The sequence below is a fragment of the Denticeps clupeoides genome, chromosome 3 (assembly GCF_900700375.1).
Source record: "Denticeps clupeoides chromosome 3, fDenClu1.1, whole genome shotgun sequence".
In the NCBI taxonomy this organism is placed as follows: domain Eukaryota; kingdom Metazoa; phylum Chordata; class Actinopteri; order Clupeiformes; family Denticipitidae; genus Denticeps; species Denticeps clupeoides.
In genome coordinates, this window is record NC_041709.1 from 11,597,249 (window position 1) to 11,618,725 (window position 21,477).

The window sequence follows — 21,477 nt, forward strand, 5'->3', positions numbered from 1 at the left end:
AAGCGTTATTGTCGTATGTTTGTCATTTTAATCATTTTATTATTTTTATCATACATACATACATACATACAAGTCAGTACAGCTGGATAATGTGTGAATGTAACAAAGCCTGTGTTTCACTGATGCAATGTAGTCGACTAACAAAGCAAAATGCCACAATTAAATATTTTAAATGTTCCAAATTTTTAAACAGGTCAAGTTTGTCATGCTCTGTGAATGCCAGACAAATAAAAAAAAGTCCATATTCTGTTTTTCATTATTATTAACCAATTGGACAATATGTTAAAATTATGTCACATTTCAATTGTAACTCCTTAATTGAGATATTTACTAGCCCTGAATCATTTTGAAAAGAAAAGAGGAAAAAAAAAGAGACAAAAAGTTGCAGGGACCAGTCAAGCACAAAGGGATTGGCACTGGAAACAGGCACCAGCGACATCCCACAATATCATTAAAGCAGCTCGGGCAAAACGGCCACAAGTCATGCACTGAGTGACTCAGTCGATGCATTTGATCCCAGTGACGTAGATGGTGTACCTGGTTATGCAGTCATACATCTAAATAAGTGCCTTACAATGACAACATAATGGCCTTAAATCAATAACAGCTTATTTCTTTATTTTCACCCTCATACCGGCATTAGCTGTGATTACGTCTGCCATTTGTCTTAGTCGGAAGAATATTTGAGACACTCACAGGCTCTCAATGGCTTATGGCCTGTGTGGCATCTAATGGCGTTGTGACGGGGTGAAGTTCAGAAGAGAAGAAAGGCGCTTTCCTGAAATGTAAGATGTCAAAAGGGCTGAGGCTACCCACTGTGCCACAAATACAACAATACATTCTAAAAATGTCAGTATGGTACATATGGTAAGTAAACCATTTTTTTGGTAAGTCTCATTTTTGTTTTAGTGTGTGTCTATCAGCCATAACATTGAAACCACAGGGGAGTGAAGTTAATAACACTGATTACACGGTTGCAACAAAGCCTGCAAAGAAGTGAGATTTATGAACAGACGGTTGTTGAACTGAATGTTGGGTGGGTTTACTTGAGCAAGAGATGGCCAAGCTGGTTGAGGCAGTGTGATGCACTGGGCAATGTTTTGCTGGGAAGCCTATCCCCAGATGGTAGGATAACGTGCCTTGCATGGAGAATGGAGAAGGAAACAAAATCCTATAGAGGGCAATCCAACATGCCTCCAACAAATTCATTCATCTTGTTCTTTTTCAACCAGATTGTCAGTCAAGAATGTGACTGATTGCATACCTCACAAACAGGTCAAAGGAGGGTGAAAGACCATTAGTGTTTGACCCTCCAGGAATGTGATCCAGGAACCAGATCGACCCAGATGCAGACAACATTGCAGAGAGTTAACTGTTCTTGCATTTCTTATCATTGTTTCTAGGTCTTCAGTTCTCATTGTGGCACATGCATTGTACATCATTCTCATCATAAGGTACGGTTGGTGAACCCAGAAAACCTACTAATCCTCAACCTACTATAAGGTAATATTCAGAAAAATATCTAATCTGTGCAGGGCTGGTGCCCTAAAGATACTGATCATCTTACTGAACATTCTCTGTCCTGTCACCCAGTGTGCTGACTGTGTTAAAAAAATGATATATATAAAAACAAACACAATCAGCAAACTGGGTGACAGGACAGAGAATTTTCAGCATTTATTTCTAGTAATTCTTATCAAACTAATCACTCAAAAACCCTAACAGAAGCACGTCTTGCACAAGATCTCCTAACCTTCTGAACCCATCCCCTGGTGTGCCTAATGATGACTAAAGCATATTTTTTGGTACTAGCTAACCAAGGGAGGGAAGAGACTGGCTTACATCATCAGCACTTCTCTATTTCCTCCTACACTCCCAATTCCAGACCACTTTACCCTCTGATGCTTCCTCAATCCCCAGTTAATGGCTCAAATAATGGCAGAAGGACGCACACATCCGATATCCTGCTACTGTTTCATAAATTGTGCCCTGCAACCTTGGCCTCTGTCACAAAAAGACCATTCGTAGCAGACGGGGCTGCATGATTGCCTTGGGTTCTGCTTTCTCTGTCAGCGGCTCTAGAATGCTGGCGTGAGTGGGCGGTGGACGGGATTTTAGCCATGGCTTCGGAGATGGGGATACCAGGATCCTGTGTGAGCTGGATCACTGTGCACATGAACAGAAAATAATGAGGGGATATTTTCCATCCATTACCCACAGATCAACGTGCAGTTTCTAACAGCAAAAAACAGGAATTGCTCATTTCCCACTGTTTTTCAATGTGGTCAACTTGGATGGTCATTAGCGACTGTAGCAATAGATATTCCTGTTGGAAGAGAGAAATCAGGTATGTATAATGGAAATATTCCAAAAGCATTCAGGAATTGCTGGAACGCCAAACGGGCAAAAAAGATAAATATACTACAACTTTGTGTTTTCTTTTAACGACCTGTTTCATTTTTTAACTAAAGCAGCAATTGCTCACAATATCTGAAGAATATTTGGAGTATTTCTCCAGTCCTGACAATTTATGTTAAAGGGTCTTCCAGTTATCTTGTTTTTCTTGATTGATTACTGATAAAGATAAAACTGTGGGTTCTGTAAACAGAAAACCTCATCTGACTGAGTTGAGTAAGTGCAAAAGCTCATCACATCAGTCATTAGAAGAACATCTGTGAATGTACTGTGTTCCTCACAGTCCCCGAGCCTTCACAAACTGACTCTGGGAAGCAGCAGAAGGCCGATCACTGTCCCGCTGAAGCGTTTCAACGGTGACACTCTCTACGTCCACAATAACCGCCGTTCTACGCAGCTCTTCAAATTTCTTCTGCCGGTCAGCCACGGCTGTACAGGCGGCGATGACTTCGTCGCTCTCAAAGTCATCATAGTCACGCTGAAGCTCAGGGGCGTTGTCCAGGAGATGCTGTGCTTCCACCTCCTCTTTGGCCTTGGCATCTACTGAGCGCCTTTGATCACGAAGCCTCAGGGCCCAGGCTAGGTCTTCCTCCCATAAAGTACGGTCAGTTGGGCACAAATGTATGGCCACCTGGAACGCCCTGACAGCCTGACAGATGAGGGGAGAAACAAACACACACACAAATACATTTAGGATTCATAGTAATTGCAAAATTTTGCCTTAACACCGAAAACCAAAAACACCCTTTTGTGTGTTCTCTGAAATGCCTTCAATGGCTGTCCGATTACACCTAAACTAATGATATCTAAACCAATTTAGGTAAACATTAAATCAAATCAAATTGAGTCAAGTACAAGTGCATATGTACACACATGCAGAGGACTGTGTGCAGTCGTGGACAAAAGTTTTGAGAATTACACAAATACTCACAAAGTTTGCTGCTTACGTTTTCAGAATACTGAAGGGTGATCAGATGAATTGCAAAGTCCCTCTTTGCCATGAAAATGAAGTCAATGCTGATTGAGTTAGAATAGCAGACTGGATGCTTTAAAAGGAGGGACATGCTTGAAATCATCAGCAAAGAAGCCACTTCTCTCCAAGAAAAACATCAAAACAAGAAGTACAGTGATTGGACTGCTGAGGACTGGGGTAAAGTCATTTTCTCTGATGAAAACTTTTCCGATTGTTTGGGGCATATGGAAAAATGATTGTCCAGAGAAGAAAAGGTGAGCATCACCATCAGTGTCTCATCCCAACAGTAAAGCATCCTGAGACTGTCCCTGTAACTACTGATTGTAAGTCACTCTGGATAAGGGCGTCTGATAAATGCTGTAAATGTAACTGAGACCATTCATGTGTGGGGCTGCTTCTCATCCAAGGGAGTGGGCTCACTCACAATTTTGCCTCAGAACTCAGCCATGAATAAAGAATGCCACCAAAACATCCTCCAACAGCAACTTCTCACAGCCATCCAAGAACAGGTGTAGAACAATGCCTTTTCCAGCATGATTCCAGCACCGTGCCATAAGGTCAAGTGGCTCGGGGAACAAAACATTGAAATTTTGGGTCCACGGCCAGGAAACTCCCACAGACCTTAATCCAATAGAGAACTTGTGGTCAATCCCCAAGAGGTCAATCAAAAACCCACAAACTCCAAGCACTGATTATGAAATAAATGGGTTGCAATCAGTCGAGATTTAGCCCAGACGTTGAGGGTCAATTGTCAGGGTCAATTGCTGAGGTCTTTAAAAAATGGCCAACATTGCTTTTATTGACTCTTTGCTTAAACTGGGTGTAATTGTCAGTAAATGCCTTTGAAACTTATAAAACGCTTTTAATTATACTTCAATACACCACAGAAACAACTGCCAAAAATATATAAAAAGACAGAAGCACTCCAAAACACTTTGACACAAATACTGGTTTTCATATTCTCAAAACTTTTGGCCACGACTGTAAACATAAATGATGAGTTTAATACATGATTCATTTGGCAGGGTCCACAGGGCGGCACAAAATCAAACTTAACAGTAGGGGAACTCACTACCTGCTCTTCCAATGAGTTTTAATGTCTGTCTGAGGATTGAGAGTCAGCATGAGAGAAATCTCAGCTTATGTGAGCCAAGTTCATTTCATGGTGATTCTTTCAGCAGCAAGACCAGGACCATGGTCACCACTCACATTTGCCTTTGATTGTTTAAAAGCACCGCAGTGCTTTATGCACTATGGGTTCAGTGGGAGCTTAATAAATTAAGAGGGCTGTTTCTGGACAGTGCAAACCATTCACAGAATTCAAACCCAAGTCAGAGAACACCAGTGAGCTTCTAAAATTAGTCTCTGTAAGTGCAAGTACAAGACCGCAACCACCAAAGCCCTCAGAAGACCATAAGTTGGAAAGCTATAAACACAGCTTTAATTGAGGTCTAATGAAAGGTTATTTACATCATAAATTACGCTATACAATATCCACTGGAGCAGCGGACCCCCTATTATGGTGGCTTTTCACGATGCGTTTACAGACTGAGTGCAGATTTAGCGTCAGCATCAGTCTCAGAGATTGTGGAAAAAATCGATTTCAACAATAACATGCTGCTTTTTCACTGCAATAAAGCCATAAGTCAAACAAGTCTGGCTGCTATTTGCACCCAGGAAATAAAAAGAAATTCAAAAACTGGCAACAGAGGAAATCCAGTGAAATTGCACTTGATGCTTGCGAAGAAGTGTAATAATAGTCTCAATGATATACTGTAATGCTTTTCTGGTCCCTATTAAACTCTATGGGACAAATGATTGAATGGAGCTTCTGGATGTGTTGAAATTGTTGGGTGCAGCTAGGAGATGGGAGTAATGATAAACTCAGAAATCAACTATACTAGAAGGCTTTGATGTCACACAGTAATTTTTGTTTGGGTTCGCATTGACCAAAGGAAATGGCATAAAGTACAAAAAATACCAGCAGGTCCATTCTAGAAAATTTAAAATAAAATTACCTTCCTCACTGAAAAAAACAGCTGTACGTACCCTGGCAAAAGACAAGGACTCTCAAGGACTCTCACATAACCACGCATTTGCCCAGTGAATGTACTTGGTTATTGGGCTGCATACCCACAGCCTGACAAACACTGGCGCACAGTTCGCAGAGAAACAGCAGACCAGATCATTCCTGTAAAGGTGAGGCAATACTAAACTGTCAGCCAATCAAAGGTATCGCCAGCAAAGTGTCGCCCATCAAACCAAAAATGTCTAATGAAAGATAAATAGAAGATTTATGCTGTGGTACTTTAAGAGATCATCTACCACAATTGGTTTAACAGGAAAAAGAACCAAAAAAAAGAAAACATTCTAAATGTGCAGTGTTTTGAAAGTAGTCTATCGTTAGGTAAAGTAATGATAGACAGTAAAATGAAAAAACAGTCAGCACATCTGTTTAACTTAAATAAAACATATAGCAGATGTTTATTTACTACATTTTAATTGAACTTTGCAAGGATCATTTGTTGGTACAAGAGTTTTAGTCTAGGATGTAAGATATTCATACACCCATGTCACAACATTTAACCCCCATGCCTAATATTAACATGCCTGAACAGCCACGGCCCATGGTGATCATTTAACTTGAGCTGTTTTTCCAGCACATCCCATAGGTGATTGATAAGATTGAACTCCTTGTCATTTTCCACAAACTGTTCCTGAATATAATGTATGAATACAAGTGACTGTTCAACAATGTGCCTACTACACCCACCACTTCAGTCACCTGCCAGTTGTGGCTTAAGCTGATCTGAAAAACAACTGAAATATAGTAGCTGCAGAGAACTCAAAATAATTAAATAACATACAAGCTTATGTAGTAAACAAAGCAACATGACATTCTTGTCACTCTTCCAACCACGTTAAGTTAGACAAGGAGGACAGCTTTTCCAAAAAGCCTGTGTTCACTCATGCTAATGAACTCATGAAGCTGTTTATGACAATGACAACAGTGACAAACGACTCTGAAGAACCTGGTTCATCCATCATATTTGGAGACAAATTTGTTTCCTGAATGATATTGCTCAAAGTACTGTGATAGTTTCCATAGAGTATAGAGTAGTTACTTGGTAATGTATATGAAATGTGAAGATTTGTTTTATTTTTCCATCCAATTCCATGTGAAGAAATAAAGGTCTGAAAACCAAAACTTGATGCAACCTGTCCAAATGAAAGGCATTTGAGTTATGTGGTGGGGAGTTTTGCTCAGCTTTTGCTCAAGTACCTCCTTGCCCTTCCCACTGTGTACCTGATGCACACATTCACACCACTGCTTGTCTTCATTTTCTTCCACTTCACTAAACCCCTGATACCGCCCAGTCTCCCAGCACAGGCTCAGACATGCAGCGTGCAGCAATGTCTCTTTTAAAGTAAGCTTCCTTGCTGCTGGGCTTTGCCGTACCTTGATAGGCTGTTTATCTCACTTAACGACACAAAGACTTGGCCGCTCCTCAAAATAACCCCAAAGTGCCATCAGTGGCACTGAACACACCATACCACATATGGTCAGTTTCTCTAAGAAAGTGGCCAACAGGACAAAGAGAATCTGCAGTCTGTGGCTATCAAAATGTTAATTTCATTTGCAGAGTTTGACTAATCGGTTAATAACACATGTCTCAAAAGGCACACATAAGTACAGCAATACCTCTGTGATGACAGATTTTATAAACAAAAAAACCTTCCAATGGCCCAGATTCATAAGGGACACATGATTTCTGCTAATCATTGTGACAGGTCATTAGCAAAACCACAGCAAGATAACTACGTAGGGAAGAAAAACTCTACGTACAAACAAGAAAAGCAACATTCTGTAAAGTTTGTTCACCAGCTACAGCATTCAAAACACTGATTTAAGCATACTGTACGGTTGATTATTGAGAAAAAAGTACATTTCTTAATCAAGGCAGCAGGTTTCTTCTGGCTGTCATATAAGGTGTGAACATGTAAAAGACATAACAGCGCAAAGAACTTGTGCATATTTGGGTGTGTTTGTGCATATGGTGCGTCACGCAAAAAGATGGGGCTGACTGTAGTGGCGTGCATGCACAAAAGAAAGAGAGCCAAACCAAAGGATATTTTACTTTAAATTTTCTCAAATAGGATGATAAATGCAACAGAATTCGTAGTCTGTAATCAGGATGTGAAACTGACAAATTATCAGTAAATAGGCAAAGGAAAAAAATACTATTAATAAATATCAAATGTCCCTCACATGTCCCACGTTTTAGCACACTGCACAAAAAATGCCGTGATTCCTGTGTAGTGAAACACTATTAGCCTATCACCAGGGTAATATTAGTGAGCAATTACCACTTTATCTCCAAGCTGTGGTCTTCCACTCACAAGAAGTATCACCAGGGTGCCAAAAGGCCAACAAATGGCCTGAGGTGCCATGACCGGAAAGTCTTGTTGGGGGTGGATGACCACTATATGTTCTGCTTGGACGAGGCAGAAACAACAAAGGAAAATCTGATTGGTCTGTGGCAACCTTTTTGGGAGTCAAATGCCGAGAATAAAATAGGTTTCTGTTGATGGCTACAGTCTCTCTTTTTCTTGCCCCCTCAGCTGTTGGGGGTTCTCCCTGAGCTTCTGGGCCTTTCCTTCTCTATCCATGTTTCTCCAGGTCACTGGAGCTTGGCTCCATGCGTTCTCTCTCTTTCTCTTTCCTTTTATTTTGAGTTTTTCGGTAACATTGGAATTATTTTTACATACAATATTTACGTGTAACTGCAATAGTAATCTACCTGTGTTAATAAATTAGAAATTGTTCATTCTTGTAATTTCTATTGTTCCATGCCTCTGTATGTCCAGTTAAAACCAGATGAGTTTAAATACATTGCTGGAGTTAATTAATGGAGTGATATAAACTAGGTTCTTTGATGTCTTCCCCTGATCGCTGGATTTTATATTGTTCCCCGTCTGTTTTTTTACATTAATAATGATTCAGAAGCTTCTCTAGTCCCTAAACATTTGCATCCATATCAATAGTTATGAATACCTTCGGACTATTCCTAAAATTGCATTTTGACCCATGGTTTTATTTTAAGATTATTCTGAACCTGTCAAATTTTGACAGTTCTCTACAGATAAAACTGAAAGTAAAGCCATGACATGTATAATAATAAGGGCATGCTTCATAGCTCAGCAGACAATCTCAAAATTCTCACCAGATCCACCTCTCCGAGGCTGAGCTGGGCGCGGCCCAGGGTCTGCCAGGCCTCCCACCAGAGTGGACATAGCTTCACTGCAGTCTCTGCTGCTTGGACTGCTGGGAAACCTTCATGCAGTGTGTTCAGTACCTGGGGTAACAACAGGAGAAAATGTAAAATGAGGTGGGGAGAGAGCATAAAAGGGCAAGAAAAACAATGATGCATTTGCTTGCTTTCAGTTCCTTGTAAGGCTCAGAGAAACAACATGCAATGCTGGAAACACGGAAGTAGAGAAATAAAGAAAATGCAATTAGGCAATAAGTTCTCAGTTACTTCCAAGAACCAACCGTTATTCCTGGTTACTGTGTAAAAGAAGAATATATAAATTAATGGCAGACAGAACAGTCACATCACCAGCGACTGAAGCATTAGGTTTCTGATGAGACTAACATGCCATGGCCAATGGTTCAGCACTACGAACCACACGGTGCCAAAAAACAGGTCAGCAGCTGGAAAAGCTCACATGCTAAACAGGAATGTAATAGGTTTGATTTTCGTGGATTCCCAGTGGAAGACGGCCCAGCTCGGGGATGGTTCCAGTAAGGCCTGGACGTCTCATGAACTGTAACGTGGCGCAGGAAGGAGCTGCGAGAGAGCAGAGTCATCCGAGAGCAGCGGGCCACCATTTTACCAGTCCTGTATAAACACCTCTGATAACCCCTCAATTTAATAGATAAAAGATAATTAAAATTAAAATTGTAAAATCCCCACAATCAATTAATCTGTCTATCAGACATATACCAACCAATATTTCCAGTCCTTCTGAACCACAGGCTGGAAATTTCTCCCAATTAAGGCAATGGTGACTCCCATTACAAAGTGAAGACCATTAGTACAAATAAGAATCACTATGGAAAATTAAATATAACTAAAACCATGAGTGGTGTAAGCAATTCAATACAATAATGCAATATTTCCCGATGTTGGGGGTACAGGGGTATTTCAAGGGAGTCATGAAAATCGGTTTATATAACTTTTAATCATTCACTGATTAATAAGTGATTTGTCACTTTACTTTGCAGTTTTCTAATCCCAATGGTTTTAGAAAGCATGTGCAGGACAGAGGGGGAGTGGCTAAAAATATTCTTATTTACTCAAGAGGCATTGGTTTCCATTGAAGTACTGTGAGGTGAGCTGAGGGTTTATCTGAGTGACTTCTGCCTCTTCAGGCATTTTAAGATCCCTGGGCTACTTCCCCTTGACACTCATGTCAGTCTTCTGAGGCCAAATAACAAAGACCGGCACTCTATTAGCAAAAAATTGGTTTCATGTCTTGAACAGGCTGGTTCCGGTGTTTTAATCCGTCAAAATGACGAATGGCATTCAGATTTTTCACAGCATGACAATAAAAACCAGTCACTAGTGGGAGATATACTGTATAACTGTGCTTGTGGAAGTCATGCCGTGACAGGTCAGAGCAGCTTTGGCTGTAGGAGGGGAATATACTCATCATAGGGCAGGTGAGATTAATGTTCCGATCATGAGAAAGGGAGAGTAAAGTCATATGGCCTTGTATCTGGGTCTCCAGGGTACCAAAGCTGACTACAACACCAACTTCCTCTTTCTTTAGCACTGTGTGCACCGTGTGCTGTGCTGCTGTGTATCACAATGACAATCACTTCACTTTTATTTTGGAGCCACATGTCACACTGTCAATGATCATTGTGTAAAAAGGAACAGACTATGTGGTTTATGCACACAAGCAGAGTGTTGCAGAAGTGCAGAATCTGCATCGAGAAAGAAATCCTGATTTTGATATAATTCGCCTCAAAGATGTTTTGTTTGCCGAAGTTTGCAGCATTTTCAGATGCAGAATCAGCTTTGAAGTAAAGAGATCAGTATGAAATAATCTCAGAGTTGTTCCTGGATTTTGTTCAGCCCACAGACCCACCAGCCAAGTGGCACTGATAACATGGTAGATGCATGGTCAGTGGCAACATCACAAACGCTGCGCCCCTCAGAAGTTTATTTCTGTCGCAACTGAGGAAGCTATAGCAAGAAGGAGAAAATCGGAGGTATTAATGATATATTTTTTTTGTACTCCACCCAGTAAAATAAAAAGGCCTAACTCATCACTGTCAAGCACATCAAAAACTGTTTGTACTGTGCCAGTCCTGGGGAGTAGCAGAGGGGAGGGGGGGCCAAAAAAAATAAATAAGAAAATACAAACTGTTCCAAACCGGCTACAGCTGTACAATTGAGGATAAAAGCAGGGGAGGGGGTGTAAAGACAGGGTGTAAAGACAGGGTGAACACTCGGTCATTATGTCATTGTCGACGTGAGTGTACCTGTGTGTTTTTTCAGCCATGTTAAGAGTCTAGAGGTGCAGGTGGCATACCTTCCGTACGCTGGGTGTAATCTTGTAGCGATAATGAGGGCCATTTACCTGTGACTTCATCTCGTAAAGCGGAGCCTCTTCTGGAGTCAGCTGAATGGCCTCGTCCCACCTTTTAATGGCCTCCCAGGGTCTGAAACATACACACACAAACGCACAGATACAAAGATTTGAAGTCGTTTCAGTTGGAAAGCTCCACTGATTCTTCTGTCGCAATAATGCAAATTATTACAACATTATCCAGAATTCCCCTCAGGCGTTGTCAAGGTGTCAAGACAGCATTTTAAGAAAAACTGTTGTCATTCTGACTGATCAGCGGCAATGCAGGGTAATTACCTCTGACAGGCTGAACAGGAGCACGTGGTGTGCTGTGGTTTATGGAGGTGTCAAGTGAAGTTTCGTGAGTAGGAGTGAAGTTTCTGGAAAATTTATTTTAGGCCAGATAAACCCGTTTCCAAGAAACTGGCCTGTGCACTGTATTAGACTAGACATGAAAGCACTCCACTGTGACATCACATTTTGTGCCAAACTATTGATTGCCAAGATCAAAAACTTTTTATTCAGGTGTCAGTCCATAACCATCCGAAGTTATGAAGAGCGATACTAAAAGAAAACAGAACCAGCTGGGCCATCTCTTTGTCACCACTTTGCATTTGCTGCAATTTACACACCCACAAACACTTTAAACCTCCTAGCAGAGCTGATTAATAAGTGAACAATTAACGACTAACCGAAGGACACACAATGTTGGGCTGGATACAGGGAGAAGAAGAACAGGCATTTTAATGGGTGTGCATGGAGGGAGGAGTTGTGCAAGTTGGCCTCCCCATGTTGAATATCAGGAGTCTTCCTGATTACTGTATAAACAATGACAGAAAGCTGAGGAGCAGAAGCACATTAATTACATATTCAGACAGGGGTCACAATATAAGAGGGAAATTCTTCTTTGTTTTGCAGACCTGGTCGATCTAGATAGATGCTCTTGGTTTTGAATTTCAAATCCATTTCGATTGGGACAGATAAAAAGGTACATGTAGAAGGTACCTGCCCGTGCTGCTAGAGAGCATGAAGAACAGTTTTTTCCCTGAATGTCTGTGTCTATAATGGTCTGCTATTCAGAAGATGCCCAGCCAGCAATGTGGGAGCAGCTGAAAATGGATCATTTCTAAAAGAGGTGACTGAAACGACCAGTGCAGTTCAGACAGTCTGGAACAGTGTCTGATCTAAGAACCAAAGAGGATATAATGAGAGATTAGAAAGATTATGCATTTAATACTTTGCTTTGCTTCACAACCTGAGTATCTGTTATGACAGGCAAACAAAAGCTACTATTAGAGACATTTCAAACAATTTGCTATAATAATGCCTACTTTCAGACAGGTGTGGTCAATCACAGTCCTACAGCACGACTGACAGGTTGTAATTTTCTGTCAGACGACATGGATATATTCATTAAGCAAGAATGCAAAGTCAATGTAAAAAAAGCAACCTTAATTTGATCAATTACATGGTATACATGGCTGTCATGGTATACATGGCTGTCATACATTAGTAGGACTCCAAAGAAATATGAAAATTCATCTATATTTTTTTTTACCAAAAAACAATTGTTTTTTTCCATTAAAGTAACATGAATGGAATATCTGCATCGGGGCAGTGGTGGCCTAGCAGTTAAGGAAGCAGCCCCGTAATCAGAAGGTTGCAGGTTTGAATCCCACTCACTGCTGCTAAAACTGCTTTCTACAAAGCAAAACTAGAAGCCTCTGCCCACAACCCTCAAAAACTCCACAACATCTTCTTATCCCTACTCAACCCTCCGACTCCCCCTGCCCCAACTTCCTTAACAGCTGATGATTTTGCCAACTTCTTCACAGGGAAGATTGAAAAAATCTGTGAGACATTCCCCACCACTAATCCTACTCTTCCTTCTGAAAATTCGACAACTACTCTAAATCAATTTTCTAAGCTCACATCTGATTAAATCATTCAGATCCACAGGCAACCCAACCACCTGTCCACTAGATCCAATACCTTCTGCAATGTTTCAAACTATCTCCCCTGACCTCATCCCTTTCATTTCCTATATCATAAACAGCTCAATCTCATCTGGCCACGTACCATCCGCCTTTAAAACAGCCAGGGTTCTTCCAATCCTAAAGAAACCCACTGCTGATCCTACAGACATTAACAATTACAGACCAGTTTCCCTCCTCTCATTTCTATCCAAAATCCTTGAGCGCTGTGTCTACAACCAGCTATCACTCCATTTATCACAGAACAACCTCCTGGATCCTAACCAGTCTGGCTTCAGAACAGCTCATTCCACCGAGACTGCCCTTTTGGCGGTTACCGAGCAGCTACATGCAGCCAGATCGGCAAAAACTGTCATCAGTTCTTATTCTCCTCGACCTATCTGCTGCATTTGACACCGTTAACCACAAGACTCTCTTGTCAACCCTGAAGAGGCTTGGAATTCGGGGCTCAGCATGGCAGTGGTTTGCTTCCTACCTTGATGAGCGATCTTACCAAGTGACTTGGAAAGGATCCACCTCTACCTCACGTAGACTCTCCACTGGTGTCCCTCAAGGCTCGGTGCTAGGTCCTCTCCTTTTCTCCCTCTACACGAGATCACTTGGTGAGGTCATTTCCTCACATGGATTATCCTACCACTGCTATGCTGATGACACACAACTTCTCTTCACCTTTCCTCCCTCTGATCTACATGCTGCTTCCAAAATCTCTGCATGTCTAACCGACATCTCGTCTTGGATGGCAGCCCATCACCTCCAACTCAATCCCACCAAAACTTAACTAATCTTGCTATTTACCTAGACAACTCGCAGCTCTCTCCTTCTGCAACAGCCTGCAACCTTGGCGTAACAATAGACAACCAACTCTCCTTCTCGACTCACATCAGCAATCTTTCCCGCTCATGTAGATTCCTTCTCTACAATATCAGACGAATCCGCCCTTATCTGTCAACCCAGGCCACCCAACTACTGGTTCAGTCCTTAGTAATCTCACGACTGGACTACTGCAACTCCCTTCTAGCTGGTCTACCACTATGTACCATCCGACCTCTACAACTACTACAAAATGCAGCAGCACGACTTATCTTCAACCTTCCCAAATTCTCCCACACCACCCCTCTGCTACGTTCCCTCCACTGGCTCCCAGTAGCTGCACGCATCAGGTTCAAAATACTGATGCTGGCCTACAAAGCCAAACATGGAGCAGCCCCATCCTACCTCACAGCCCTTATTACACCTCGCACTGCACCTCGTTTACTCCGAGCCTCCAGTACTGCTCGCCTGGTCCCTCCATCTCTGAATGTAAAAGGAAAACATTCATCTAGACTCTTCTCCGTCCTGGCCCCTCGGTGGTGGAATGAACTTCTCCTCGAGGTCAGAACAGCTCAGTCACTGAGCACCTTTAAACGACAGCTCAAGACCTTCCTCTTTAAAGAATATTTAGATTAAATTGTAATTTTCGTGTTGTCGAACTTTGTGTACAGTATCTACAACAGAGTGAATAAAATAGATGTATTCATAGTTGGGGTCCTAGTGAACCAGAATTGATCTCTTCATCGATGGTAACTTGAAAGCACGTTGTAAATCGCTCTGGATTATGGCGTCTGCCAAATGCCATAAATGTAAATGAATCCCGATCTGCCAAGGTACCACTGAGGTTAAAAAGCAGAGGACACATTTCGTTGTGTGCTGTGCTGCACTGCAGTTAGCAAAACTAATGTTAATTAAACATTTTGTAATACTTTTGGATGGTACTGTACATTAAACTGGTTCAAACATGCTATAACAAAAGACAGAACTTTCTGGCACTGTCTCAACAGAAGGATTGTTCTGCTATTATTTATTAAGTCCCAATGGGTAAATCTTTTGCTGAATGTCCAAGACATAAACATCAGCCATAAATATATACCAATTACAAAGAAATGCTGAAATTTCACAATCAATGAATTTCACAAATCAATGAATAATTTAATCAATGAATGATACTTTCAGTACCATGAGAGTATGCATATTTATTCCCCCATCATCCCAACTTGCCTCAGGTTCAACGCATTTTCCAAAAACAAAAATTGGATGGTCTGACCTTTAGACACACCATCATGCCATGTGATCGAGCTGGCGCACACAAATGAGCAGCCACTCTACATGGGAGAACTTAATTAGAAAGAGATTAGTAAGGCATTTTTAGATCTACTGATAAGCCTTGATAGAGACAATAGTATTTCTCTCTCTTTCTTTTCCTCAACCAAAAAACTGTTTCATCTGGACTTTACCTTTACAAAACTCCTTCTCAGATATTAAACTGTCACACTGAGGGAATGGATGTCAAAGTGACCTGCTGAAAAGCGGACTCATTGGCATATTCGCTCATATCTAGCATATTCGCATGCTGTGATGTCAGGTATGAGCACAGAGTTGTCCATGAAGCCAAGAGCTAGATACATACTTCCATCCCTCATTAGCCTGTTCCTACCAATGTCCCATACCACGACTGGGTCACCATGGTGTTGAGACAGTTCCACTACTTAAGTGTTCTTTTGGCCAGAAGTATATTTAATACATTTCTAAGATTATTTTTAAATAGAAGTGTGTAAACATGATTTATAGCCACTGTAATTCTCCTGTTCTGTGTACCTTGTATGAAATTGTTAAAAAAAATCTTGACCCTTCTGATACCTTGTAGATCAAAGGCTACACGCACACAACACACTTATTACCTTCCCTCTCAGGCGAAGTACATTCAGTCTGAAGCATGTCCTAAAATGAATCATTTCTAAATCAGAGAGGCTGTTTGTAAAAGCAATTTGAAAGGGTACTCCCCAACACATACATAAATAAAGGCCTCTGGATCCAGTCCTCATCTCCAGTGGAATCTTCTCTTTACTGATCGTAAACAGACTTGTTGGAATACCAAGACTTAAAAGAAGAAAATAGTGCAGCTTTTTTAGTTGAATTATCTTATTTTAAAAACTATGGTCAGGTTAAACTCAACTGGAACCGCATGTGAGGATGAAATTGCATTCAGTTTTTTATTATAACCCCATCAGAGTACTGCCAGTCCAACATGTCTGCACACGAGCTATTCAGAAAGCCTAACATCCCTGTAAATCTACTGCCTATCTGGTATAGCCAGTGTCCAGTGTCCAGTCTTCCCCAATCCTCCCTGACGTCTCCAGAGAACTGGTGAGTCAGGAATGTGCTGGCAGACATACGCAAATCAAGCACTTACAACCAAGCGCCCAAGTGATCCAGTTGCCGTGAGGTAAATCTCGCTGACGGCGAGGTGCACACATGACGTCAGAGCCGCGAGCGCTGCGGCCGCTGCTACCCAGGACCACACAATTTCCTCCGCGGAATCCACTTACGCAGGCAAAACACAATTAAACCGGGCCACAGTGGGCACCGCGCGTCTGCAGACCACACCGAGAATTCATCACAGCCAGGGGCTCCCTTTCAACAAGTCACCTAAAGAAGACGCCACAAGCGGCAGGACGTACGCATGTATGAATATTGGTACGGAACGCAGATGGGCTGGGGGGCTGCGCCGTCATATGTCTCCGGCAATTCGTTCCACCAGGACCTAGGATCCATTTGTGGATCAGATACCAGATACCTTTGTGAGTCACCCTGTTAATGTGCATTTGTCTCCGACATACACAAGTTGTGGAAACAGTCCATGTGTGGAGTGTGCGCAACTGTGCGGTAATTTGAACGTCCTTGGCAACGTAGCCTGGGAACCAAAACCACAGTTGAGCCAAACATGACAAGCGGTGTAGGAGTACTGATAAAAGGTTAAGGCAGAGGTGATGGTAGCCCTGCAAAACAATCAAGAAGTGTTCCAAGCTGTACTAATTCTTCTACATTGGAGGTTAAATGAAATATAATCTTTTTCGCAAAACCTAAAGCTGCATTGTTTTTCTCTTGTCTAGTTTATTCGATACAAATTTTGAACTTAAAAAAACATTGTCTAAATAATGTACATAATTTAAATCTTCAGGAACCTTTAAACAACGTGGGACTGGGTGGTTGAGATATAATAAAAATGATGACAGCAAACGTATACTAAATTAGAACCCTCAGATTGGTGTTTATGCTATTAATTTTTTCCAGATAAATAAGATCTTCCCTGTTTTCTAAGATAAGAAAAAGGACAGAGAATCCAGGGTTAACTGGCCCACACATTCCCATTATCACCGAAACACTTTGGAGCGCTGCACTGTGGCCAGCTCTACAACTCACTGCGTGTACAGTACAGTAACACACAACAACATGTGAACACCAAGCTACCAGTGACATCCAGATCTGAGGCAGAGACTGAGAGGAGTGTTCCATGGTTCCTTCTCTCACCTCTCTCTCCCACCCATCAGCTGAAAGGCAGAACGGGCATGTTGACGGAGTAAAGCTGTAATAACCATGCTTCTGATAGCGCTCTTAAAGCTCCTGATTATGCGGTTCTGAGTCAGATCGGTGGAATGTCATGGGGAAGTGAGCCTGAGAATCATCCACCTGGTTCTGTTTTGAAGGGGAAAACAGTGCTGCAGACTCCCAATCAGCCAGGACTGTCCTGAAAAGTGCAGTCGCCAGGGCCTTTAGGCAAACTTTCAGTTATTAAGTGAATATCTTCTGTTCATACAGAACACAATTCATGCTGGAAGTAATTCATATTTCCTCAGGAAGCTGCACAATGGCAGACAGGGAGAGTCTTCAAAGAGTAGTAAAGGCAGCACAGAAGATCATTGGCCACCCTCTCCCCTGACGGACATCTACAAGGACACCTCCCACCCTGTTAAGTACGAGCTATTCAGAAAGGCTAACACCCCTGTAAATCTACTGCCTATCGTTGAGATGCTACAGGTGCATCAAAACAAGTACAAACAGACTCAAGAACCCTCCAACATCCATTACTCACTGTACATGTTCATCATTACCATGAAATACTTTTGAAACAATGTGCAATAATCCAGAGTGTAATAATGTGCAACCCACACTATATATCACACACACCTTATTTATCCTTTCCATATGTATATAGGACTGTCATTTCTCCCCTTATTGTATTTTTTATTGTATTGTTTTCTACATACGTGTCTTTCCTTACATACATTTTGCTTTTAATCTCATTTTACATGCATATAGTGACAATAAAAGGCATTCTATTCTATTCAATTATTGCAGAATAGCTTCCTTTCCAATGGACCATTGCTTAACAATTTAAATGTTGGAACACTGGTAATTGGCTTTTAGATGATTAAAGCATCTAAGGACTTATTGTCTTTGGTATCTCTTGAGTCTACACAACGTACAACTATAGGGTAAGTGGCTCAGTACAAAAAGGGAAGAGGCCTAAATGTGTCTGTAATTGGAGAAACTACCCTACAGGCACAGTAAAAAGCAGAATCCTGTAAAAGAGGGCTCACCTGCCATGCTCAGCTAACTCAGCCCCTTCCTCTTTAAGGCGTTTGCTCTTGGCAGCACAGTCCTCCAGCAGAACCTCACGGCGCCGTTTAATGGCATGGAGCCAGTCCACACCTTCAGCTTCTGGGTTGTTTTCATCCAGTCTCTCTGCCTCATCTTCAAACTGCTGCACTTTTGTCTTGGAAACCTTCTCTCCAATCTTCCTCTTCCACCCAAATGAAGCCATTCCTATGCTCACCAAGGTGATGGGTTAAATCCAAAGGTCACATTTCATTGTGCGCTGCAGTGTTTCACAATGACAATCATTTCACTTTCACTTCAGTTGATGCATCACACATGACTGTGACAGAGCTTGATGGATCTACTGAGACATTTTGAAATGACATCCTGGATATTAACTAAATAAACATTACCCATATACCAAGATCCTTAACCCTTGTGCCCTGTTCCTCAGGACTACCCTCTCACCCTCTTCATGTACAAAAATGTACACACACAAAAACTGCCATAAAATCCTTAGACTTCTTTTCCAGAAATCACTTAATCAACTTGAGCCCTTTACAATCATTTTTTCAATTTTTCAATCATTTTCAGGATTTTAACCCTTTAAATACCAGTTTAATTATTTGAATAACGAATTATTTGTTTAAAAAAACTATTAAACAATAAATATTTCCACATAATAAATAGTAGGGAAATAAGGCAATATTTGTAATTTGAGTCTTGGTCATGTCAAAGATCAACAAAAAATTCATTTGATTGCATTAGTATGTTTTATGTTGTGCCACATTTCATATTTTTGCACCCTCTCATACTCTTCTCATAATCACCCTCTCATAATATTTTTTTCCATAAATCACTTAATCAGCTTGAGCCCTTCCCAAAACGATCAAATATTTAATAAATTTAGCCCTTTAAATGCATTATTGATCATTTGTATAATACAGTATTTAAAAAAACACACAAAAAGATTTATATGTGTCTGTGTGTGTGTGTGTGTGTGTGTGTGTGTGTGTGTGTGTGTGTGTGTAAAATAGTAGGGGGATGAGGCATTGGTAGGAATTAGAATCTTGGACATGTCAAAAATAAACAACAAAATTAATTTGATTGCATTATTATGTTTTGTGTAGGGTCCCTCATGACAACTTTGGCCTAAATGCCTCATTCACTTCAAAGGAAATCACATTGTTTTTTATCTCTTGACCATCACAGTATAAAATCATGCATTGTGCAATATCAGCATTTAATTTAAAATAAAACTGTTTTACCAGATTCAATCATTTTCCCATTGTAGGACAATGCATGAAATTCTTGTATTTTTGCCAAGTTTATTATGACGTCATGTGACCACCAGGGGGTGCTGCAATAGTGAGTTGTGTGTACGTGTGTACCAAAACTCAAATTACACCATGGCCTCATTCCCCTACTGTTTTTTTACTATCATCCCCTATACTGTTTTTTAATAAATAATCAATGATTAATATAATTAAACTGGCACTTAAAGGGTTAAAATTATTGAATATTTGTTGATTTAAAAAAAATCTGAAAAAGTGAAAATGACAGAAAATGACACCACAGTGGCATCTTGGCTGATCGGGATTTGAACCGGCAAACTTCTGATTACAGGGCCGCTTCCTTAACCACCACTGTCCCTCAAATTACTCAAATTATTGTATGAAAATTTTATGGTAGATGTTGTGAGGCATTATTTGACACTACACTGAAAATACTAATGCAAGTAAATCAATGTTGTTGATCTCTGACCTGTCCAAGATTCTAGATACAACCACTGCCTCATCCCCCTACTATTTATTATATGGAAAATTATTAGTTTTTATGGATTTTTAAAATAAAGAATCAACTATACAAATGTTTAAACTGGCATTTAAGGGCTTAAAATTATGAAAATTGTTGAATGTTTGAAAAAAAATATGAAAAATATTTTGATGTATGAGGTTTTTATGGCATATTTTGTGTGTTCATTTTGGCCATTTTTGAAGAGTGCAAGAGGGTGCAAAATGCATACCCAGAATATGGATGACATCTAATAGTAAAACAAACGGATTTAAAAAATTTGGCTACAAATAAGATTTCCTATAATAATTCATGCCACAAGCTCTTAACACAGCCAGAATGATCACCAAATTAAAAAATAAAAAATGGGAAAAAATGCCAGAAGAGGTCACAAGGGTTAAGAATTCCTAAAAGTAAAGAGATCAACATAAAGGGTCCTTTTGCACACATGCACACACACTTGACGCAAGCCGAGCACGCAACCGAGCAGGAACTGCAGACCTGTGGATCATGCACACGAACGCAAACCTCGTATTTTTTGCGTGCGAAACTGGAAACAGCACAGCGAATCGTTTTAATAGAAGTGTAATTCAGCAACTAAATTAGCTAAAGGTACTCTATGTGCCACATGCAGATTTCAGTCCGGGTAGGTGTAACCGTCTATGAACCAGAAGACCCAGGTTCAAATCCCACTTACTATCATCGTGTCCCTGAGCAAGACACTTAACCCTGAGTGTCTCCAGGGGGGGACTGTCCCTGTAACTACTGATAGTAGTCTGGATAAGAGTGTCTGATAAATGCGGTAAATGTAAAATGTCGTCTGGCGGCTTTGATCGTCTCGTTCGCATATTTCACAGGTCAGCATCATGCATTATAGAGTGAAATGCTTTAATTACTCACGGAACGCGACTGTAACGTTCTTATCGATATATTTTAACCCAAACCGGAACACGAACGCGTGTGTGAAATGTCGCTGCTGGGATGTTTACTTCCTTGCCTGTATGTCTGCAACTTGTCAAAATAAAAGTCTCTGGCGACGGAATTATGGACTTTTATTTTTTACCACCTTCCAAAGTTAACAAAAAAAGGTATCCGGCACCCCAGATAAATATACAGTACATGCCAAAGGTTTGGACACACCTTCTCATTCAATGAGTTTTCTTTATTTTCATGACCATTTACATTGGTAGATTCTCACTGAAGGCATCAAAACTATGAATGAACACACGTGGAGTTATGTACTCAACA

The 21,477-nt window shown here is 40.9% G+C and overlaps 1 protein-coding gene across 1 annotated transcript; it reads right to left on the bottom strand.

The window, feature by feature from the left end:
- Positions 1-18: 18 nt before the first annotated feature.
- ttc33 (tetratricopeptide repeat domain 33) lies at positions 19-21,237 on the bottom strand. Its single transcript, XM_028971518.1, has 5 exons — positions 21,130-21,237; positions 18,438-18,663; positions 11,042-11,123; positions 8,614-8,745; positions 19-3,064 (listed from the first exon to the last, which is right to left on the bottom strand). Exons 2-5 carry the CDS (start codon positions 18,659-18,661, stop codon positions 2,693-2,695), a joined length of 810 nt encoding a protein of 269 aa, XP_028827351.1. The 5' UTR covers positions 18,662-18,663; positions 21,130-21,237; the 3' UTR covers positions 19-2,692.
- Between the last annotated feature and the right edge of the window lie 240 nt (positions 21,238-21,477).